This window comes from Perca fluviatilis, chromosome 17 (genome assembly GCF_010015445.1).
Source record: "Perca fluviatilis chromosome 17, GENO_Pfluv_1.0, whole genome shotgun sequence".
NCBI lineage: Eukaryota > Metazoa > Chordata > Actinopteri > Perciformes > Percidae > Perca > Perca fluviatilis.
The window spans coordinates 30,136,264-30,161,179 of NC_053128.1; the positions used below are offsets into that span (position 1 = coordinate 30,136,264).

General features: G+C 41.4%; 1 protein-coding gene across 10 annotated transcripts in view; it reads left to right on the top strand.

Moving 5' to 3' along the window:
• LOC120545415 (calcium/calmodulin-dependent protein kinase type II subunit beta) overlaps positions 1-24,916 on the top strand; it is a 57,341-nt gene that overhangs the window by 15,907 nt on the left and 16,518 nt on the right. For 4 of the 10 annotated variants that reach the window (XM_039779711.1, XM_039779714.1, XM_039779716.1 and 1 more), the window contains exons 6-14: positions 3,614-3,686; positions 7,281-7,383; positions 11,880-11,963; positions 12,056-12,150; positions 12,291-12,413; positions 15,794-15,877; positions 18,678-18,720; positions 20,934-21,005; positions 22,582-22,619. In XM_039779711.1, the coding sequence (XP_039635645.1) occupies positions 3,614-3,686; positions 7,281-7,383; positions 11,880-11,963; positions 12,056-12,150; positions 12,291-12,413; positions 15,794-15,877; positions 18,678-18,720; positions 20,934-21,005; positions 22,582-22,619 (715 nt within the window). Of the gene's footprint in view, positions 1-2,868; positions 2,942-3,613; positions 3,687-7,280; positions 7,384-11,879; positions 11,964-12,055; positions 12,151-12,290; positions 12,414-15,793; positions 15,878-18,677; positions 18,721-20,933; positions 21,006-22,581; positions 22,620-24,916 lie in introns of all 10 variants that reach the window. The other 6 variants (XM_039779713.1, XM_039779715.1, XM_039779718.1 and 3 more) reach the window with 2 other exon arrangements.

Consider the following 24,916-nt stretch of genomic DNA (forward strand, 5'->3'; position numbering starts at 1 on the left):
TTAGATGAACAGTCCATTTCACTGTGAAGTAGTTTCATGACATGAAAAGTAATTTCTTGAGGTGTCCCACAAGGGTCTATTCTCGGTCCTCTTCTATTCACTATCTAAAGAAATATTTTCATTTCTGCCACTCCACATCTGTATACATTTGTATACAGATGATGACATTCTATATAACATGTCTCTTCTCTTAAAGTGTTCATTGATACATTATATACGCTAATTTTAAATGCCAACCAAATATATATTATTATTAAAGGTCCAGTGTGTAACATGTTTAGTTCTTCATACTCAAAATCTGTGTTGCCTGTTCACAAACTTGTCCTTTTTCATGAATATTTATCACCTCCATCAATTCCAAGTATTCCTATTGGCTTGAAATTTTACATTTGCGTAACACGAACTGGGGTAGACGCTCCATATTCATGCGCCATGACGCTTGGAATACATTAGCCTGTGCTAATATTAGTCCCAGGCAAATCAACATGTCTGTGATTTGGCGGGGTCATATTAGGTTTTTGTTCCCTGTGCACCTTTATATGCCTCTCGCAAGGACGGATGTGGGATCATATCCCTCATTTTTTCCAACCTGAGACCTCTGTCCCCGGGTCAACACGCTCTCCGCGGCTTCATCCGAGGGCTGACGGCCACGGCGGGGATGATAGGGTATGCGCCTCTGGTAACCTCTACCAGGCCTGGCCCAAAAAGATACGGAACCCCTACCCAAGTGCAGTGCGGCGGCCTCGCCCTGGCCGTCCTCCACACGCAACCGGGTACCCAACTCCCCGGGTTAAGATATATCAGTAAATTTGAGTAAAAGCAGTGTGAATGCGCCACACAAAACTCAGATGTGTGAGGGTAATTTCTAAATCACACAAGGTCCCCAGACAATAGTAATCCCGTGGAAATAGGGCTGAGGACTGCTGTTCACGCCAGTGCTTCCATTATACGAAATTTCCATTTGAAAAGTAGGGCACATACTGTACATACATAAGCAACAACAATGGTGGCGCATAAGAGTTCTGATAATTGTCTCAATGTCTTAAGTATCCATGTCTTTTTCCTCTGTATTTTTTTTTTTTTACTTTTCCGTATTATTTTCTTTTCTTTTCTCTCCTCTCATCTGCCTTCCTTGTTTCTTTGGGTTAAGTGTGTGTGTGTGTGTGTGTGTGTCACTCAATGTGTTTTTGTGTGGGTGTGTGATTAGCATGTCTTGATTACTGTCCAACGGTATCTCACTGACAGTTTCCTCTCTGTACTCCGTCTGCACTCAGAATTACTCGATCCCTTTTCCTCCTTTCTCTACCCTGTTAAAGGGTAGATTCACCCAAAATGACAAAACTTAAAACTCACTTAAAACCACGAGAGGTATCAAGCCATGCAAAGAGTTTTAGTTTAATGCATCCAGGTTTGGAGATATGTGTCTGTCAGATATCTGTTTCCATTCCCAAAACAATGGAGGAGAGTGGAGTTGAGTTTGTGGGGCTCACAATGTCGAGTAATGACAACAATTTTTAAGCAAAGACAGCAGTGTTTCGTTCCACATTAGTGTCCCCATTATTCTGGGTAATCCGCAGAGACTATTGATTCAGTTTAAATTAGTTGGCAGTGAGGTGATGTGGATTATCCAGAGTTGTTATGCTATGCTAGCACCATAGCTCGAGGAATAAGTGTGAGTCAGTCGCTGGATCTGCCGCTTCAGTCCAGACTGACATATCTCAATATCTATTAAATGGATTTTCATGAAAATTTGTGAAAACATTTATGTTCCCCTAGAGCACATGTGTCAAACTCAAGGCCCACGGGCCAAATCCGGCCCCTTGCAGATTTAGATCCGGCCCGTATACTTTAATTTGGGTTCGCAATAATTTTGGCTCGCCTAGTTGTGCGCCAAAACAAAAACAACAGGAAAGTGTTTTTAAAACTGTAATTACCTGACATTCAAAGCAGAATTTGGCAGATTTGCCGACTCTGAGACTCAGAAATTCCCCCAGGAGAAGCAGAGAGTTTTCATATTCAGGCTGAGAAACTGGTTGTTGTTAAAAAAATTGATCATTGTTTTGCTTGATTTGCTAAATTCTACGATGGCTAAGGAACTCTTTTGATAACTTTTGTAGGGCTTCATGTCAACAAAAATGTCAGAAAAAGCAACAAATTTACAAAAAGGTGACAAATTTCTGAGAAAGCCAAAATGAGGAAAAAAGCTACAAAAATGACATGCAGTACCAAAAGCACGTCAATAAACTCTTCATGTCTGGCCCTTGGTGTGATTCTCTTTTTCCACTGTGGCCCTCTGGGAAAATGAGTTTGACACCGCTGCCCTAGAGGCTGAATCCTACTGACTTTGGTAATTCCCTTACTTTTATTCTAATGCTACACGCATGACTGATGTTTTCGGTCACAAGTGAAATGTATTAACAGCTGTTGGAGGGATTGCCATGCAATTTGGTTCAGACTTTAATGTTCCCCTCAGGATGAATTATAATAACTTTAGTGTTCCCCTGACTTTTCATCTAGCACCATCATCAGGTCAACATTCTTATTCAACCAAAATTACAATCATCAAACTAAGGACATTTTCATCAGCCTCAGCTGCACTTGGTGTTTAGTGCTAATTAGAATAAGTTAACATGCTAAGGTTGTATTGGTTTGGCGGCGGAAAATCTCAGAGGCAAATATCTCAACACCTGGAAAAACCAAACGATCTGCATAGCAAGCTATGAGAGATAAGTCGTTTTGGTGAACTGGCCATATAATCTTCTGTTCCCTCCTCCTGTCAGATGTTTCCCCCTCTGTATTACTGTCTTTTATGCTTTCTTTTGCTTTCTATGTTCCCTCCTTTATCTACCTGTTGTTTTGTCTCCACAGTCACTGTATCCATCAGATTCTAGACTGTGTGTCTTACACCCACCAACATGACATAGTGCACAGGGACCTCAAGGTGTGTGTGTGCGTGTGTCTTATTGTGTTGCATTGCCCTGCACCCTCTGGTACAAGGGTACAAGCTTGTTTTTTTAATTTCTGCCTGTGAATTAAAATGCCTGTGCCTGCAGTCTGACTCTTTATGCCTGTCTGCCTGTCTTCAGGTTTTGCTTTTTGGACTCTTGTTGCACTATCTTAGACGGTCTGAACAAGAATTTAGATTTCCTGTGGCCCCGGCAGACGGAGAACGAAAGCTCTGGGAGTGAGAGAGTGAGAGAGTAAGAATGACGGTGAGAGGGAGTAGAGTTCAGAAGAGTAACAGCAGAGCTACTTCAGATGCTTGGAAACCTGCTAAAATGTTTCGTCAAAGAATAAATTACACAGGAGAATGTGCAGGTTAGACAGCGTCTCCCACGTGAAGCTGCAGCTCACTCCCACACTGACTGACTAATGCTTGGCCCTCTCTTGAAAACAGAAAATAGCAAACTGCACACCTTCTCTCTGCGTTAGTTCACAGACAGGTTCACTCTTTACACTTTTTTTTTTTGCAGCGTGAGGGCGCAGCGAGAATAAACGTACGTGTGTGATTGTGATTTTGTGTGTGAGATGTTGCTGCCTCTGCATGGATGTGACAGTTGGGGGAATGAATGTGCTCAGACTAACCTGCTCCCCCCCTGCTGTTTGCGTGCAGTCATTGCATCCAGCAGATCCTGGAGGCCGTGCTCCACTGCCATCAGATGGGGGTGGTACACAGAGACCTCAAGGTGAGTCACCTGCAGGGGTGTGTGTGTCTGTCTGTGTGTGTGTGTCTGTGTGTGTATGTGTGTGTGTGTCACTGTATGTGTCTGTCTGTGTCGGTCTGTGTGTGTTGGGAGGGATTTGAAGTTGTATCTGTCTGCGTCTGACTGTTGTACCATATTCTGAAGGCCGGTAAGTGCAGTATTTGAACTAAGCATGTCTGCGCATGTCTGTGCACCTGATCTATCAATACATGCGTGAGTTTGTGCCTTCTTGTGTGTCATTAAACTGTGTGTGCATGCATTTAAGTATAGGTACTGTATTTATGTCATTAAGATGATGTTTTTATTTTAACCTTAAGTGAAAGAACAACTTAAAGGGATAGTTCAGATGTTTGGAAATTTGTTTGTAGGAGCTACTTCTCCGTAGTCGGTGTGTTAGCTACAGTAGATGACGGTCGGCACGACAACAGTTTGGAGAAGCAGGCAGTTTAAGTGGACGCTATATTTAGAACATTTTCAGTGCTTTACCTTGCTGTCAGAAAGCCCTTATACAACCCCACTTCTAAAAACCCGAACTATCCCTTTATCATCAGCTGAAAACCTTGTTTTTGCTGACCTTCACTGGTTAAAGGACAATTCCAGCGTAAAATGAACCTAGGGGTTGATAACATGTGTGTACTGAGTTGACCGTTCTCTGGGATATGTTTTCATGCTAATTTAATGCGTCTCTAGCTTTTAACAAGCTACCGCAAATCCGGTGGTTAGCTGCGGACGCTAGCTTTCGGGGCAGAGGGTAAATCACTATTTTCTATCACTAACAAGGCTGAAAATAGCACCACACTTCCACGGTAAAGACAAAGAGATAGAGACTGCAGTGTTAATGTTTACATGCGGCCGCCATCTTAGACAACAGTCATGACCAGTCGAACCACGAACGCCGTGCAACCAGTAACCAGTAACATAGCTCAAACACAGAGTTCATGGTTTGACTGCTCATGACTGTTTTCCCAAGATGGCGCCCGCATGTAAACACAAACGCTACTGTCTTTATAACCTGTCTTTTTAATAAACTGTCTGTACACTTACAAAGTTCTCAATGCTTGCATTTGGGGCCCTCATTATGCTACGGTTGGAAGTATTTTGAGCCTTATTAGTGATAGAAAATAGCGATTTACCCTCTGCCTGCGTTAGCAGCTAACCACAGTAGCTTTTTAAAAGCTAGAGACGCATTCGATTAGCATGAAAATATATCCCAGAGAACGTTCGACTCAGTACACATAAGTTATTAACCCCTAGGTTCATTTTGCGCCGGAATTGTCCTTTAAGCTGTCACCTTGCTGCAGTGATGTAGAAGCGTACTCTAGGGTGTGTTGGTGCGCCGTGATGTCACTGTTGGGTGTGGTTACAGGCTAGGGCGTAGCACAAAATTCTGGGCCCTGTAGAAAGGCATTTTCTATGGGCCCCTCCCTGCATCCACAGCTATTTATTCTAGCATCTTTTTGGGCCCTCCTCACATGAGGGCCCTGGGTACCCATTTCTCCCCCCAGTCCGACGCCCCTGGTTACAGGTGCAACAGAAACTTTTTTAAACCAGAAAGGGCAGCGAAAACCCTGCTTTTCAGCCTGGTGTTACTCATGTCATTGAATTGCTCCACGTTATAGGCATGATATAGTACTGCTCATTAAATAGTAATTACTTAAAATCTTAATAAATATAAATATGAAGTTAGATTTGAAAATGAAAATTGTGTCTAACGTCTTTTCCGACACTCGACAAGAAACTAAGTGTTTTAAACTATTCCTTAAAATCCAGAGTCTCTTCTTCCTGCAGTTAAATGTACAAATAATTACATGATTTTATTACATTAAGTAGATTCCTCCTCCTCTTCATGAGTCAAGCGTCCTCTAATTGAGTTTCTAAATCAGCCAGCAGAGGGTGACATGATGACTGTCCTGCAGCTTGAGCACAACATCCAGCTGTTTCTGTGGTGGAATGATTAGTTATTGATTAGTTGATGGCACAAATGTATCACCATCAGTATAAACTGGCTATTAAACAAAGAGCTGTGTTCCCTGTGTGTGTGACGTTTGCCAGATTGCTGTTATATCAGCGTCGGAGCAGGAAAGACATGACTGTTGCAAAAAGACAAGCTGGTCTTCCTCAAGTGTGTGTGTGTGTGTGTGTGTGTGTGTGTGTGTGTGTGTGTGTGTGTGTGTGTGTGTGTGTGTGTGTGTGTGTGTGTGTGCTGCATCAGCTATCTTCTGATCTGGGTTTATTTAACTGGTTGCATCCCAGTGGTCTGTCACACTTTCTTTTCTGTTTTCCTTTTAATTAAACTCATATGAAAACCAGAAGTAAGGAAAGGTAACTTTTGCTCCGAAATGGAGCTACAGGGCCAGTTGCACAGACAGGGCCCCCTTCAAAGCTCCCACCCCCCTACCAGAGTCAGCAGGTCATAGGTAGTTGGCTTATTAGTATGATGGATGGATTACTGAATGGGCCTACCGGGTACGGGCCCAGGGCCCCTGGACCAGAACCTCCGTATGAAGTGACTACAAAGACAAGCAAAACAACCACATAGGGACAAAACATCCTCTAGGAGATAGGGCTGCACGATATGAGGAAAATATGGGATATGCGATAACGTTGTTGAATATATATATATGTATATATATATATATATATATATATATAACAATATTTGCAATAAACGGATATTAAAGTTTAACCAATTCTGCATTTCTGCTGCTTTCAGTATTCTGCTAAAATACAACAACTTGCTTGTTGAATTTAAAACAAACTAAAGGAAATCATTTCCAACTTTCTTTTATTAAACAAATTGAACATTGAATTGAATATAAAAGGGGACACTAAAGAAAGAATGACAGTTACATTTTGAAGTGCAGTATTTTCTTTCAACTCAAAAAATCTCAGAGTTTCTTTCGCGATATGTCGCAGCCTTCACGTATGTATATTGCGCCAGTTGATATCGCGATGACGATAAAAAACGATATATTGTGCAGCCCTAATAGGAGATGCAAAATGACTGCAAAGAGAAGTAAAATGATGAAAAATGGCCTTAAAAAAATGCAAAGTGACTACAAAGAGACATAAAACAGCCACAAACACATGCAAAGTGACCATAAAGAGACACAAAATGATGCAAAATGAGCGCAAACAAATGCAAACCACCACAATGAGATGAAAAATGACTACAAAGAGAAATCACTGAGAGAGTTTTGTCTCTCTTTCAGTCTGAGTGTGCTTGCTCCTGTGTGGGAGGAGGAATTACAAATATTTATTGATAGTATTTCATAGTAGAATGTTTGAAGTTTCTTTGGCATTCATTTCACACTGAATAAACAATGTAACTTGTATTAATGTGCAGTGTTTTATTGCCAAGAACCAGAGCGAACACATTTTTAATCAATTTACAGAAGTTTCAAAAAAACACTCCTCCCTAAATAACAACTTCTTCCAACATGATAAAAAGATGGGTAGCTTTAGCTTGCTGCTTTACCGAGAATGTTTATGCCGTCACAGATTTTGAAGGTGTTATGAGATGATGTGTTAAAGAGTTATCTTGACGCGAGTTTGGTGTTTGTGTCGTACATGCAGCCGGAGAACCTGCTGCTGGCCAGCAAGTGTAAGAACGCAGCGGTGAAGCTGGCTGACTTTGGACTCGCCATCGAGGTTCAAGGAGAGCAGCAGGCTTGGTTTGGTACGTTACACACAACACACACACACACACAACACAAACACACCTGCAATGTGCTCACAAGGACTTAGTTATTTAGTTAAGTTTTATTTATTCAGGAAGTCTTACGTTACGAGTCCACATAGGCGTTATTTTTTTAAAATTATTATTAAAGGTCCCATGACATGGTGCTCTTTGGATGTTTTTATATAGACCTTAGTGGTCCCCTAATACTGTATCTGAAGTCTCTTTTATATAGACCTTAGTGGTCCCCTAATACTGTATCTGAAGTCTCTTTTATATAGACCTTAGTGGTCCCCTAATACTGTATCTGAAGTCTCTTTTATATAGACCTTAGTTTGTCCCCTAATACTGTATCTGAAGTCTCCTTTATATAGGCCTTAGTGGTCCCCTAATACTGTATCTGAAGTCTCTTTTATATAGACCTTAGTGGTCCCCTAATACTGTATCTGAAGTCTCTTTTATATAGACCTTAGCGGTCCCCTAATACTGTATCTGAAGTCTCTTTTATATAGACCTTAGTGGTCCCCTAATACTGTATCTGAAGTCTCTTTTATATAGGCCTTAGTGGTCCCCTAATAATGTATCTGAAGTCTCTTTTATATAGACCTTAGTGGTCCCCTAATACTGTATCTGAAGTCTCTTTCCCGAAATTCAGCCTTGGTGCAGAATTTATGCACGCTCCGTTTCTCGAAAAAGCGCCCTTACGCTACCAGAATGCATCGCCTGGCTGCTTACAGAGACAACAACGGGACAGTTGGGTTTAGGTAAAGAAGAACGGGACAGTTCTACGCAGGTTTTCGGGCTTTCATACTACTCACTACCGTAGTGGCTCTTAATGCTACGTCATTCTTCTCAATGACTTAACATTGGTATTGTTTCCCGTGGTGGCCACACGAAATGTTCTCTCATTCCGTGTGGCCACCACCACGTAATGCGCTGTTAACAGTTCGTGATCATTTCACGGAATTCGGTGAGACCAGTCTGGTGCTACCCACAGATGGTAGCATAAGAAAAGCTCAGGAAGTCCAGTTTTTTCTTTTTAAAAGGAAATCTGCAACAACATCCACCCCTCTGTTTCCATCCTCCTCCTCTTCCTCCTCTTGATGATGAAGGGCTCTGTTGCTTGACAGCTCTGATGTGCAGCAGAGCTGTCACGCTGAAGCCTGCAAAGAGAAGTGTAGGCTTCCGCAGGACCGTTCATCCATACTGTCATTTTATCCTTCTTGTCAGCGTGCCCTCGAGTCTTAAGAACAAGAAGGGATTCCTGCCTCCTCTTCCTCCAATATTAGACTCATCTCATGTGACTGACAGGACCCTATTTTTGATCTTTTTGTTAACAGTTTCTGAAGCTTTTCTTTTGTTTTATTCTATTGTGTATATTCTTCTATTCAGAAAAGCTAACCAGGATAATGGTTAATGGATTTGGAGGCTAGCCCAGCTTCAGCCAGATTGAATCAAGTGCACAAAACCACTTTCTATTTGACCCAGAGCCAGTATGGAGATCGATTATAAAGAGGCTGCAGCTAAAAACTCTCATTTTGCATTAATTTTCAATTTCATAATGATCTAAGACTCTGTCTGAAATCGCTCCGTATTCATTGCCCCACAGAAAAGTAACATCCTACAGTCACTATTCCCTATAATTAATATTAAAGTTTACTTTATAGTGAGCATTACATTCAGATTTTTTTATATTAATTGACATGCAGTTTTGTAATTGTCTTGAATTTCGGACATGATTCATCATTATTTTGTGCTGTCACTGATTATGGTGTCACATTGATTTACACATTTAGTAGGGCTGGGTTCCAACATTTGACTGTTTGGATATTCGTTCGTTGGGTGCGTATTCAATTGTCAATTTTGGGTTTGGAATATTCGTCACTTTTGTTTTGTTTTCCTTCGATACTGCGATAAAGTTGAGACTGATTCAACTTTTGAAGAAACGCAACCCGACGTCGCGCTGCGGTGGCCAATCATGTCGGAGAGTCCCGCACAGGAAACAGGAAACATCGCTGCCTCTATGGCTGCCACAAGGAAAGTTTGAAATCCCAAACACAAGCCCTGAACTGCCTGGGAGTTTGTGGAACAGCTGACTGGTTCCTCAGTCCCTCCGTCTCTTATATGTCTCTCTTTCTGCGCTAAAGGACACATGTGTACCCAGTCGACCGTTCTCTGGGATATGTTTTCATGCTAATCGAATGTGACCAGTTTTTATAAAGACTGTACCGTTCACTATACAGGCAGGCGCCATCTTTGGGAAACCAGTCTCGACCAGTCGAATCACGAACGCCGTGCAACCAGTAACTAGTTCGTGGTTCGACTGGTCGTGACTGTTTTCCCAAGATTGCGCCCGCATGTATACGCGAACAGTACATTCCTTCTAATCTATCTTTTTAATAAACTGTCTGTACACTTACAAAGTTCTCAATGCTTCGGTTTACATGTAGGGACCCTCATTATGCTACCGTGGAAGTGTGGTGATATTTTGAGCCTTGTTAGTGGTGTAGAAATACAGATTTCTTTTTACTTTAGCCATGCCCCGACGACTAGCGTTATAAGCTAATTAGCAGTTTGCGCTAAAACTGGTCACATTCGATTAGCATGAAAACATATCCCAGAGAACGGTGGACTCGGTACACATGTGTTATTAAATCCAAAGTTCATTTTGCGCCGGATTTGTCCTTTAAATGAAGTTGCCTTCAACAGTGATCCTTTACACCAGGGGTCACCAACACGGTGCCCGAGGGCACCAGGTAGCCCCCAAGGACCACATGAGTAGCCCTCAGGCCTGTTCTAAAAATGAAAATTGAATATTGATATTATCTGTTTCCCACCTTGTTAAGTCATTGTTGATAATTATTGTGAGAAATCATTAACATGATTAGTGTCTTCACATAGATGAGTATCATTAATCATTAATAATCATTTATAACTAAAGGCAAACTGAGCACATTTGTTATTTCAGAAGAGTGTATCAAACTGGTAGCCCTTCGTATGACTCAATACCCAGGAAGTAGCTCTCAGTTTAGAAAAGGTTGGTGACCCCTGCTTTACACCGTGTAAAGTCCACTAAGTCCACTTATCTAGAGCTTTGACAACCAAAGACAGCCTGCATCAAAACTCTCACAATGTACGGCTGCCACAACCTGCATCTACATCTACGTGCTACATTCTACCAGCCATTCATCACATGTCAAATGCCTCGGACAGATACTACTGTATTCTTTTCCTCCTATCGACTTTATTTCTGTTTTTTTTAAATCTGTTTTATCCACCCTTTATTATAAGTATTTAATTCATTTTTTATTACAGCTTTTTAATTTCCTTTTTTATTGTTGTTTTATTCTTTTTAATCTATTTGATCTAGTTCTTTAATCTAGTTTTTATTTCACACAATGTTTATTGTTTTATTGTTTATTGTTGTTGTCATTACTGTTATTGTAGCTTTTTAATCTATACAATGGTATTACATTTTCATAATTGTTATTGTCTCACGCATTGGTCTCGAATTGTTAATTTGCTTTTGTCTTTTCTGTTATCGTGGTCATGTTTTTAGTTTTTTTTAAAAGAAGAAGTTGGTGGCCGGGTTAGCTCACTTGGTAGAGTGGGCGCACATAAAAAGAGGTTTACATCTCGACACAGCAGCCGCGTGTTCGACTCCGACCTGCGGCCCTTTGCTGCAGGTCATTCCCCCTCTCTCTCCCCTTTCACGTCTTCATCTGTCCTGTGGAAATGAAGGCCTAAAAATGCCCAAAAAATAATAAGAAGAAGTGTCCGGTTTGAAACAGGAAACAAACGCAGACTTTCTCACTCTAATAAAACATCAACTGGCTTCTGTGTTGTTTTGGGTCATTTTTTTATTCAAATTGTTTGCTGAAAATGTTCTGGTAAACAAAACTGATACAAACAAATTTTGAAGCACATTGATTTCATAAATCAAATTAATTTCATGATTAAAACATAAACAGCAGATAAGAGTTTATACTCATGGTCTACCTCATAACTGTACTTGACTGGTTTTTCCAGTTTGCACCTGCATAAGTTGCACTGTTTACATTTGCACTGTTTATTACTATTATTGCTTTATTTTTCCACATGCTGCCTTTTTAAATTAATCTGTAGTATATATTGTAGTAGTATACATTGTTTGGCATTCTGTGGAAACAAAAGGAAGAATTTCATTGGAAACATGTTTCTTACTGTACATATGACAATAAAACACTTTGAAACTTACATTTTATAAATCAGTTAGATAACTTATGTACGAGCCAGCTTTATCGTTGTACGTGACATCTTTTGACAGACAAAATGTACCCAACCTATTCTGGAAAGAGTTAACCGAAGGGGAAGACACAGCTTCTTCTGGAAGCTCGTTCCATGTAATGCATGTATCAACCGTAAACTGTAAAAACAAAACGCGCTTGTTTAAAGGAAACTGTGCCCTGATGTGTGTTTGTGTGTGTTTGTGTGTTTGTGTGTGTTTGTGTGTGCAGGCTTTGCAGGGACTCCCGGCTACTTGTCCCCAGAGGTGCTGAGGAAGGAGGCGTACGGCAAACCTGTCGACATCTGGGCGTGCGGTGAGCTCTTTGTATATCTGTGTATTTCTGTCAGCCGCCTACTCGCTCTTCTTCTCGTCACTCAGACAAAGGTTGTGTGTTCTGGTGTGTAGGTGTGATCCTCTACATTCTTCTGGTTGGATACCCTCCGTTCTGGGACGAGGACCAGCACAAACTCTACCAGCAGATCAAAGCTGGAGCGTACGACGTGAGCCCGCCTCTGTTTTTATTATCACTCCTCTCTGTTTCTCCTACTCTGAATCAGACATTTTTGCCGCTCATGTGTGTAATATTTATGTGGGCATGCATGCATGTGTGTGTGTGTGTGTGTGTGTGTGCACACTTTAGTTTCCCTCCCCAGAGTGGGACACGGTGACTCCGGAGGCTAAAAATCTGATCAACCAGATGCTGACTATCAACCCAGCCAAGAGAATCACTGCCCAGGAGGCTCTGAAGCACCCATGGGTCTGCGTAAGTACATCAGGGTCCCTACCATAGAAATGAAATGGATAGAAAGGCCATTTCGGTTCAAATCCACCTAGCAGAATAGTCAGAGCAGCAGCCATTTTTGACATGGCGACACATAAACTTTGGTATAAACAGACTTCCGGAAATTTGTGGAGGTGGGGTTTCGCAGTAACGGACACTGGAGTAGCAACGTTAGGAGGCAGAGAGACAGCCACTAAATGAGTCAAATTAACTTAAAGGTGCAGTAGGTAAGACTTATAAAACTAATTTTGTGTCATATCTGCTGAAACTGACCCTATGTTCTAGTAGAACTACATGAAGCAGGTCATTAAAAAAAAAATCCAGCTCCTCTGGCTCCACCTACAGCCTGTAGTGAGATTTTCAAAAATCCACAGCTCCCTGTTCAGATGCACCAATCAGGGCCAGGGAGGGTGTCTAACTGCGTGTCAATCACTGAGAAGTTGTCCATGTTCAAACTTTGTGGCTAAGTCCTGGATCTTCCCAATCCTACCTACAGCACCTTTAATGCTTCATCCACACAAAGCACATTGCTGTCGCCAGGTGATAGACAGTTTTGTTCGGCTTGTTTTCTGTGACCATTGTGATCCGGGGGAGTTAGCAAGCTAACGTTTAACCATATAACAAGTCGGACAACGTCTCCCTTGAGCTGTGACGGGCCCATAATACACCCATGGTCGGGCCGCTCTCCTCCCAGCGAGGTGCGACACAGTTTACAGCCCCACTGACGCACGTTTTCACCATCACAACTAACAATAAAAGCCATTTTGTTGCGTACTAATCAAATGACCACAGCTAACAGTTCAGTGGCCTTTCCATCCATTTTATTTCTATGGTCCCTACGCAGTATGGAAAAGTATTAAATTGGATTTGAGTCTTTTTCAGGTCTGGATAAGTATGAAAAAAAGGAAAAGAGAGTTAAAAACATGTTTGTGTTTCCAGTAGGGATGTACATCTCCAGTTTTATCACAATTTAATATTACATCCATTCTTTGGACAACAATGTGATGCTCGTTGATTTCACAAAGTCCCGATACAACTTTGATTCAATTCAGGGGCCAGCGATCGATACGAGACGATATCATTAATGCCAATTTAAAACAATCAATTCAATATAAATTGAGACACAAAAAAGCAATAATGATCGAGGGTCACTGACTGGTTCTAACTGTATTCTCCCATCATGCAACACTGTGGGGACATCCACTCAATGGAAGTTTGAATCACTTCATTCTGAAACTATTTTCGAAAGTAAATAATACATTTGGTGTGTAACTTGTTAGGGGTGTGAATCTTCACCGGTCTCACGATTCAGTTTGATTACGATCATCCCGATGCGTCACAATGCGCCACCTCCTCAAATTTATAATTATTATTGCTACACATGGTTTTCATCGACAAATTCAAGCAGTCAGATATATTTGAACTCCCAGTTATATTGCATCTGCTTTTAAAAAAAAACACTTCCTGAATGTAGCAGAGTCTGAACACAGCAGACAAAAGGCTAAAAAGGCAGCAAACGGAAAATCAACAAGCAACATCGGTAGGCAACTAGGGCTGTGCTCGATTGAAGAAATTCTTAGTCGACTAACACTCATTCAATTGTATCGACTAATCGATTAGTTGATTTAATCGACAGATCTGTAAATCTGAGTTTCTCCGCAAAGAGTCATGCAAAAGCACCACTTTAATTCTTGTGTTTACCAGAGATGTGCTCGTACGTTTCTTGGAAATAAGTCATTCAGCATGAAAAAAGCATCAAACATGACTAATGGAGTAAAGAAATCTAAGTTGACTAAGACCAAAACCACCGATTAGTCGATTAATCGGCTAAGAGGGAGCAGCCCTAGTAGGCAATAATCGATTATGGTCTGTCACTGCATCGATGCAGAATCATCCAGGTCACGATGCATCGATGCAGTGATTAATTTCAACGCCCCTATAACTTATACTGTTTTTATCTCTATTCAAATCGTTTTTATTGAAGGAAAAGAAGAAAATCGAAATAACAGCTGAAACGGTAGCATTTACACATCCAACACCCTGTCACTGCAGACACAAATTAATATAAAATGCAATTTGTAAATCCTCTAAAAAAACAACAGCCCGTTTGGGAACATCTGTCTAAAGCTGCCAAAATAATCAGCAGCATCTGTTTCCAAACATGCAAGCTCTGATATGCGCACGTGATTCTGGGTCAGCTTATCTTGAACGATTTGTTCCCCAGGAGGGCAAAAGAGCATCCTACAGTACGTATCTCGGGGATAAGCTCGTCATCGACAAAAATAATCAGGATCACCGGCTTTACGAGAGCAAGCAGGATACTCTGATATGTGCCGTTAGAGTAGAGCAGGTTATCTGAAAGAGATTGTTGCTTATACGAGCGAGAAGAAAAGAGAAAAAGGCAAATGTTTTAAAGGGCATTTACTTGTCACAGAGTATTTCTACTCTGTGGTGTATTGCTACTTTTATTTGAGTAAAAGATCTTGAGTACTTCTTCTGCCACTGTATATAATAGTATAACATTCGCATAGGAATTCTGTGTTAAGGGATTCGGAGAATGTCGGACCCAAATGCAGAGACAGCAGGCAGTGGTGAGCTTGGAGGATTTAATACCATAAAATCCATACCAACAAAAAGAGTCCTGAACACAGCAGGCAAAAGTAGGGCTTCATTTAATAAACATAACCTGTAGTAGTACACAATGGTATGTGTATTGTTTTGATTACAATGTGCGGAATTACTTTACGTTCCCTATTTATGTCTATTTATTGCTGTTTCTCACTGTTAATCACCGACTACTATTTCTAATCACTGATCCATTTTCTTTGTTGTGACTATTATTGCAACTGTACAGTGTTGTTGTCATTACTTAGAATTCCTCATGGCTGCGACAGAAACTGCGCGCTATAGTTTTAAATAGTCATGATTTCAACGTTGACCCAAATAATTCTGTTTATGGTTTCTTCCATAATCGAGCCGCCCTAATTGTCATGGAGTCATTTTATATTACATTGTTGTAAATTGTCTGAATGCTTCTACACCGCTCTGCAGAGCGGCATACTGCCTGTGCCGGCTTCAGATGTCCTATCACATACTGTATTAATAAACACCATGATTATATATGAGAGTGATGGTTGTCAGGACACCATAAAGCCGATTTGAATGTGTTCAGCCTGGAGGATTTTTGCCAGAAATGTCGTCACCTAAAGAGCCGCAGAATCAACAGTGTCTTCCGACAGCTCCTGCCCACATGAACATGTCACTGTCAGAGCTGCTGTTCTAACGTTTTATTTTCAGCATCTCTCTCTCTCTCTCTCTCTCTCTCTCTCTCTCTCTCTCTCTCTCTTTCTGTCCCTCCACAGCAACGCTCAACAGTGGCCTCTATGATGCACAGACAGGAGACCGTCGAGTGCCTGAAGAAGTTTAACGCCAGGAGGAAACTCAAGGTGTGAACATGCTCGATCTCTCAAAAAAGAAACACATTTTTGCCTCCTCCACAGCATCTGCATCTTTACTCGGACCAAATGAACATGAATCCGTGCGCCATTCGCGCCACATTCCCTCCCTTCTCATCCATTTAACCCTCCTGTTGTCCTCGGGTCAAATTTGACCTGTTTTCAAAGTTTCTACGTCAGAAACACGGCTTTCTTTTCAACCAAATTTCCTTAAAATAACGTGGATGGTTCCATACGCTAATTGATGATCACTACTTTTATTGTCTACCTGGGAGAAAATCTGTGATCATCCATAAACATATGTTTCTCTGACCTTAACTATTAGTTGAGATCATTCCTAATTATTTTTACTCAAAAATTAGGTGTGATTTCATGTAAATGTAGATTTATTCACCATCAATTCCATAAAGAAGTGTAAAACTAGTGGTAATAAGTTAAGAAGTTGGCCATAAAGATGTAACACAGAATTGGGTGATCATTTATAGACAATAAATAGACAATAGACAATATGAGGGTTAAAGCCCCTTTCGGATATGGAGTATGTAACATTGCTGGCTTCTTTGATCTCTTGAGCCCAGTTCAGAGCAGAGCAAGTGGCAGCAGATCAAGCATCAATCAGCTCCTCCGTACATGTATTAAATAGAGCCATCAAGACAATATAGTAATAAAAAAAAACTACTAAGATTGACATCTGAGCCATTTTTTCAGTGCCTGCTTAAAACCTCCTAAACTTCTGACCATCTTTAGATTTCCTGGCAACCTGTTCCACAGGCTTGTTGCTATACATACAAAAAGGACTCCTTACCTAAATTACTCTTAACTCTAGGACAGTGATTTTCAACCACTGATTTTCAACCACTGTGCACTTCAACCCACTGAGCACACTAGTGTGCCATGAGAGATCGTCCTGTGTGCCGATTTTACTTAATTGGTCCAACACATTTTTTTATTGAGTTACTGCAAATAATTTGCCATTGTTGCGCATCTGTGCCTGCGATATGATGACTGGCAGAGAAATGAAATACTATTCTGTGTCAGTAGGTGGCAGTATAGCGCAATGATGACCTTGTTGATTTAAGACAATAGAATTACTGCCACAAGGTGGCAGTGACAGGATTAGGGCCGAGATCATCGATGGAAGCCGGCAACAGCGATTGATACATTTTTAAAAAGGAAAAATACAGATTCTGATCTTATTAGGCTACAATTTGTCATTTTGTAACAGTTTTGGTTGGTGGTGTGCCGCAGGATTTTTTTAATGTACAAAATATGCTGTGGCTCAAAAAAGGTTGAAAAACACTGCTCTAGGAGGTACAAAATCAGTAGAGCTGCCCCTGGTGGAGTAGCTGTGAACAGCTCTCACTCTGTTAAAATAATTGAGTAAATATTTGCGGATAGTCCCACGCACCGTCCTATGAACCATGCACAGGCGAATCTGAGAGACTCAATCTTCTACTTTTAACCACCCAATAGTCTCAAAATGAGAAGTGTCAAGATGAGATCTCATGGCTAGGTTCAGAATAAGTCTTACAACCTTATTTTGTGCAGTCTGAAACCTACAGCGTCTACTTTTACATTAATGTTTTATTCAGACATTTACTAAAGAGCCCCAATGCTTGTGGGATATTTGGCACCTCATGCGCCCAAAGAGAGAGAGAGAGAGATTTTGTCATGTTGTGATTGTTCTCTTGTGTAAAATGTAATTTAGCCTCGGCAGTAATGAAAAACAGTCATTCCAGTAAAGCTTATTTGAATTGAGGGAGAGAGCGAACAGCAGTGATTTCTAAACGTTATCACAGCGAGGAAGAGCAGTGTTTTCTGCCTCTCAAGCTGCATCGCTGATGGATTTTTTTACTTATTTTGAAGCCTTAATGACCGTTGTGGGCGCGAGTGACGCTCCACTGATACATTTACATATCAATTTAATCATTTAACATTATTAGAGAGAGCCTGTTTCCTAAAACTAGACACTGCACTGGCATTAAAATGACTGGACGTTAAGTTGGGGCTTCGATTCATTTCCATTAGCTCACGTTCTCGTTTAAGCATTTTTTATTGAGGGTGGAGTCAGTGTGCGCAAATCATCAGTCAATAAAGAAAAAATCAGAGAATATACAAAACTGATACAGACAACAGTCCTGTTTTAAGACTTGTAGAAGAAAATAAGGCCAGGAAAACCAAACACACTTTCACTTTCTGTAAAGCATCTTGCTGCATATTCATTTATTCGTCCATGTTGTTGGAATGAATACAGAACTGAATAAACCGGGGGGGTCACTAAGCCGTTTTCACACATGAACTCGGGACAGTGTCGGTTAAAATTTTGCACAAGATCTGGATGAAAACCTGTCATAATTGTTTGTGGTTGTGCAAAGTTTTTTTTGCACGCACACCACAGGGGGAAATACATTTTTTAAAGCTCCTCAAGAATTAAAAAATGGTCTATTTCACAATGTTTCATGGTTTATTACATTGATTTTGAGTTATTTGTGCGTACGAGATGAAGATTGAGATAATACAACACACATTTATCTTTGTCCCTGCATGTTTTACCTCATGCTGCTGCAGCCTTTATGTTCATCTGACGGCACTCAGTTCAGGCTTTTTGTTGAAAGTGATACAGAGATGTTTTAGATCAGACCTGTGAGAGTGCTGTCGGGACTTCTAAACGTGACCAGGGTGCCTATTCACACACGTAACCAACGTGTTAAATAGCCATCATATTAACGTAGAGGGGTGCATGTCTTCAAGACGCTCTTTCTCACCCTGGTCTTGTCCTCTTCCTCCTCAGGGTGCCATTTTGACCACCATGCTCGTCTCCAGGAACTTCTCTGGTGAGTGCAGCTCGTCGAAAAGAGTCGAAGGAACGCAGCGGGGAGGAGGAGGACAGGATGACATGCCATCTGTCTTCTGCCATCTCTTCACACATACACACACGCATACACACACACACACACACACGCACACACACACACACACACACACACACAGCAGGTTTTATGGGCGGCAGTGTTAGAGGAAGTAGGAAACGCAGCAGAGATATTTGCTTGGATTTTGTGCCATAATCTCACACGGTATAACTTTGTTTGTCAGATTCCTGAATCAGTTTGATGCTGGTGAGCGTCTTTGTTCGGTGGCATCTGATCAATCAGGAAGTACAGAAGTAATAAAACATTTCTCTGTAAGCAACTCATCATATTATTTGATGTCCCACGTAAGCAGATCTTGGCTTTGGTATAAGAAGGCTGACATGTTGTGTTGAGTTTACTGCCACTTGAGAGGAATACATCTTGGCTTTTAGCATCAGTCTTCAAAACCCACCGTGTGTAATTCCAGGATGTAAACTGCTCCTCTGGAATCCGATTGCATGACCTGGATGTTATTTATAGTAGCTACACAAGCAAGCATGAAAATGTAATCATCAGACTGTGATGGCGAGACACTACAGGCAAAAACATAGTTTTTTTCACGCAGTGGTCAATTAAAAAATATAGAATATCGCCTCATCATTGATGACTTAAACAGGAGCATTTAAGGAAGTCTAGATCCAGGAGAATCAGGCAAACAGTACAGTTTAACCACAATGTGCTATCGTGTAGTGCTGTCCCAACTCTAAAGTTCCTGTCTTCCTATAAGTGTATTTTAAACTCATGCTGGAGGTGTTAAGTTTAGCTGATCATTTAAAGGTGCAGTAGGTAAGACTTATAAAACTTTCTGTCATATTAGCTGAAACTGACCCTATGTTCCAGTAGAACTACATGAAGCAGGTCATTTAAAAACAATCCAGCTCCTCTGGCTCCACCTACAGCCTGTAGTGCGATTTGCAAAAATCCACCGCTCCCTGTTCAGATGCACCAATCAGGGCCAGGGTGGGTGTCTAACTGTGTGTCAATCACTGCTAATGCACATATATTCATTCTCCCTTGTGGGGGGAGGGGCCTCGGAGACCGTTTTGGGCTTTAGCCGAAAGGGGGGAGGGACTGAGAAGTCCTGGATCTTCACAATCCTACCTACAGCAGCTTTAATATAAACCGAGATATTGTGGGCGGTGTAAACACACATGCTTACACCTAAAACCACCTTGAGTCTAACTCTCTCTGGGATGTATGCCAAAGTGTGTCTGAGGCCCCTTACCGGCCTCCAACAGGAGAGAGTCCTGAAACAAAACATTTCCTTATCGTGCAGCTGCCTAGACTCCCTTAATCTGTAGATAGACACACACACACACACACACACACACACACACACACACACACACACACACACACACACACACAGGTTTGTGGCCCTATCTTTGTGGGGACCCGTCATTGACATAATTCATTCCCTAGCCCCTTACCCTAACCTTAACCATCACAACTAAATGCCTAACCTTAACCCTTACCCTCACCTTAACCATCACAACTAAATGTCTAACCTTAACCCTTACCCTAACCTTAACCATCACAACTAAATGCCTAACCTTAACCCTTACCCTAACCTTAACCATCACAACTAAATGTCTAACCTTAACCCTTACCCTAACCTTAACCATCACAACTAAATGTCTAACCTTAACCCTTACCCTAACCTTAACCATCACAACTAAATGTCTAACCTTAACCCTTACCCTAACCTTAACCATCACACCTTAATGCCTAACCTTAACCCTTACCCTGACCCTAACCATAACCTAATTCTATCCCTAATCCTATAACCAAGTCTTAACCCTCAAACAGCCCTTTAAACTTGTGGGATGCAGCATTTTGGCCCCACAAGTATACTGGACTCCCGGTTTTTGGACCCACGAATATAATTAAACAAGAACACACACACACACACACACACACACACACACACACACACACACACACACACACACACACACACACACACACACACACACGTTTGGTTATTAGAGTCTTGCCGAATATTCTCGTTCCCTGAACCTGTGACCTAGGAATTGCCTGATGTTTCTACTTTGTCTCATCTTATCACAACATGGTGTTTTTTTGGAAATTCCCCTCCACTCACTATGTCCCTCTGCCTCCCTCTCTCTGTGTTTCAGTGGGCCGGCAGACCACAGCGCCGGCGTCCGTCAGCGCTGTGGCTGGAACCACCGCTGGCATCGTGGAGCAAGGTAAACTCATCTCAGCTGGAGCTAAACTCACATTTGAACATCTTCTTTCTGACCTCTCCTCTCTTAAATCTTCCCATCCTTTTACTCTTACTGACCTTGTGGCGGACATGATTAAATGGAAATCCCCCCCCCCAGTCATCAAAACATCACAGGCTCCCGCTCTCCCTCAGCTTGTTTTTAATCTCTCCTCCCTAAATCTATATTTTTTTTTCCCGCTCTCTAATGCTTCGCGAATGTTTGCCAAGGTAAGCAGCCTCATCTCTCATCTGGGAGCCGAGAGTATTACAGTTCAGATATCTTTGCTTGTCATATGTTAAGGCTTCTCGGTTGTGCAATACAGTCACAAGCCCTCTGGGGAATTAGGAGACAAATTGCATGCAGTTTGGTGTGTGTGTGTGTGTGTGTGTGTGTGTGTGTGTGCTTGTTTAACTATATTCGTGGGGTCCAAAACCCAGGAGTCCAGTATACTTGTGGGGTCCCAACAGCTTTGTGGGGCCAAAATGCTGGACCCCACAAGTTTAAAGGGCTGTTCGAGGGTTAAGACTTGGTTTTAGAATTAGGGATAGAATTAGTTTATGGTTAGGGTGAGGGTAAGGGTTAAGGTTAGGTATTTAGTTGTGATGGTTAAGGTTATGGTAAGGGGCTAGGGAATGCATTATGTCAATGACGTGTCCCCACAAAGATAGTGCCACAAATCTGTGTGTGTGTGTGTGTTCTTGTTTAACTATATTCGTGGGGTCCACGCTGGACTGGCTTAGATGTCGGAAGTGTTTGGAGAAAGGGATGCGTTTAACTGTGAGGTGCACACAAATAAAAATAGTGCGGTGTAGCTTTCAAGTTGACGCGTTATCATGAATGATCAGCATTAATGCACACTTTATGGCTTCTGCATGTTTATTTCTGCCCTCATGTCCTGCTACACTAAAGTGTAGTTTGCATTTCCTGCCCATCAATGAACTCTGTTGGGATTCCAACTAAGCCAGCCGACTCTTGAGATTAACAAACCCATTATCACATACTGTACCTGCATCTCCGTTCCGCTTCCCAGCATGCTTTCACTCCTAATCTCCCCCCTCGATCTGTGGCTGTGCGTGCATCGGTGTGTGAGTGTGTGCGTGTGAGTGTATTCGGATTATATGGAGAATTAGTTTGACTTTTTTTCCTCCTCATGATGCCCTGTGCTTATCTAATGCTTTGGGCAATGGATCAGGGTTAGTAGGTGCCAGTAGGATTGAGATTTTTGAATGTGTGTGTGTGTTTATTCGTTGGGGTTTTAACGTCTTTTTGCAGGAAAGAAGGGAGGGTTTTCTTTTCTTTTTTCTAGTGGGAGGGATGAATTCTGTCCAGTGTGTGTGTTTTTTTTATATTTCCCTTAAGGGGGGAGAAAGGGAGGACATGTGGAGAGACGAGCATTGTCACTCTGTTTTGTGGTCTGCATGTTCATTTAAGAGAGGAGAATTTTTATAGCCACTGCATGCATGCATCCGCGTGAGCAGATCCAGAGAGCTGTGGTCATCTGAAGGTGTTATGATGTGTACTCTTCCATCTGAGGGTGTGTCCTTCTGCCTCTCTGCAGCAGCCAAGAGTCTCCTCAACAAGAAGGCTGATGTCAAGGTAAGCTAGCTGGTCTCTTACCTCTTACCTCTTCCCTCGTTTTCATTCGCCTCGTTTCCTCTTCACATCCTTGGCTGCCCTTCCACTGTTGGGACGCCCTTCGCGTTCAGAACTACTTACTCATTAAACCTGAAATACATCAATCATAGGCAGATATACGTTCGAGGTGATTTGACTTTGCCGAATGCTCTAGCGTTCACTTTAATATTTTTTGAAGATATGGTTTTTGGCCTTAAAGGCACAGTGTACGCATCATGTGCTTGTCATTTTCCTGACTTGCACTTTTCTGTTATTCTGTCATGTTGAAGCTCAGGGAGGAAGCATTACATTTGGCCGTACTTTTGGACTTAATTTCATTAATTCGCCTCGTGATTGTCAAGTAATGTGATGTTTTAAGGTAAGGTATGGGAGCAATCACGATGAAATAGACAAATAAATAAACTTGCTGAAGAACCAGAACACTGTAGATTATCTTGTGTACTTCAGCTCAACCAAGTACCACAGTTAACATCCTTAATTGTAGAACTAGTCTATTACAAGCATTAGATTCTACCAAGCCATGTAGAATAATTGAAAATGAGCAATTAGCAACTTTTCATAATGTAGCTAAATGTTTAAAAAGACGTGTTGTAGTTTTAAAACAATACAGTTATAATAACAAACAATACTGAGAGAAAACAAGTTAAAATACTTGTGTCCAATTATTAAAAAATGCAACATAATCTACATTTTGTTTACATAATGTGTACCAACTCTTATTTAACTATTAAATACAATAATTGTAACATAAGTGAGAATAAAAGAACAAAACAAGACACACAAAAGCCGCAAAGTTATTGTACTTTAGTTATGAAAGTATGTTAAAACAAACCAGACATACGATACAAATCAAAGAAAAGCTAGTTTTTAATGTTGGTCTTTACCAAATGGGAATAAATGCGACGAGACATTAACACTTTTTTTTTCATGTTCACTTTATTCACAAAAAAAAGTAAAATCATAAGACTTAATGCAGAGATGTGAATTGGGCCACCCTGGGAAGCTATTTGTGTCAGTAACCTGGCTTGGATCCAAGTGCAGAAATGCGAGGAGGGAGCAGCAGTTAGAAATAAAAATAATTTAACGATAACACAAAGAGAACTTACAAAACACGCAAGCCGGTAATGTCCAAATAAAAGAAAAACCAAGGAACACGGAAGCAACGGGGAAATCAAATAACACGAAAACATAGCTTACACTGGAAGGAACTCGCACACAAGACTCACAACGGATGACAATAAACCAATCACAGACACCGAAACGAGGGTGAAACAAGGGACAGGTGACACAAGGGCTGGGCAACAGGTGAAAGACATCGGGGTGGGGGCAGACGATCTCAAAGGCGGTAAAAACGAAAGACAGGAAGTAATACAAGACATAACACGGGAGAAAGAGGGAGACTACAAAATAAAAGAAACAATGCATTAAAACAAACAAAAGGAAAAACCCAGAAGACAGAAAACATGAGAAGTGAAACAAGGAACAAGAACAAATAAACACAATAAAACAGGAGAAAACTACAACGGAAAACCCACAATCATGACAATTTGAAGATTGTGTAAAAGGGCCCCCAGACACTAGCAAATAATAGACCTTTTTCACGGCAGACATGTTGACATGTCATAGTAGGAAAAGCACAGGTGTATTCAAAACCATTACTGATGGCTGCATTCCACTTAGGAGAGGTCCTGGTATTAAACCATTAATGATGGCTGCATTCCACTTAGGAGAGGTCCTGGTATTAAACCATTACTGATGGCTGCATTCCACTTAGGAGAGACCCTGGTATTAAACCATTAATGATGGCTGCATTCCACTTAGGAGAGACCCTGGTATTAAACCATTACTGATGGCTGCATTCCACTTAGGAGAGGTCCTGGTATTAAACCATTACTGATGGCTGCATTCCACTTAGGAGAGACCCTGGTATTAAACCATTAATGATGGCTGCATTCCACTTAGGAGAGGTCCTGGTATTAAACCATTACTGATGGCTGCATTCCACTTAGGAGAGGTCCTGGTATTAAACCATTACTGATGGCTGCATTCCACTTAGGAGAGGTCCTGGTATTAAACCATTACTGATGGCTGCATTCCACTTAGGAGAGGTCCTGGTATTGTGCATGCTGACTCACTGAAATATCTTACTGGGACACTTGATGGAACTGAGCCATCGTTAAGGTTATCAATTTCAGCTGTGCTTTTCCTACTATGACAAGTCAAAAGGTCTGCTGTGAAAAAAGGTCCATACACATTAC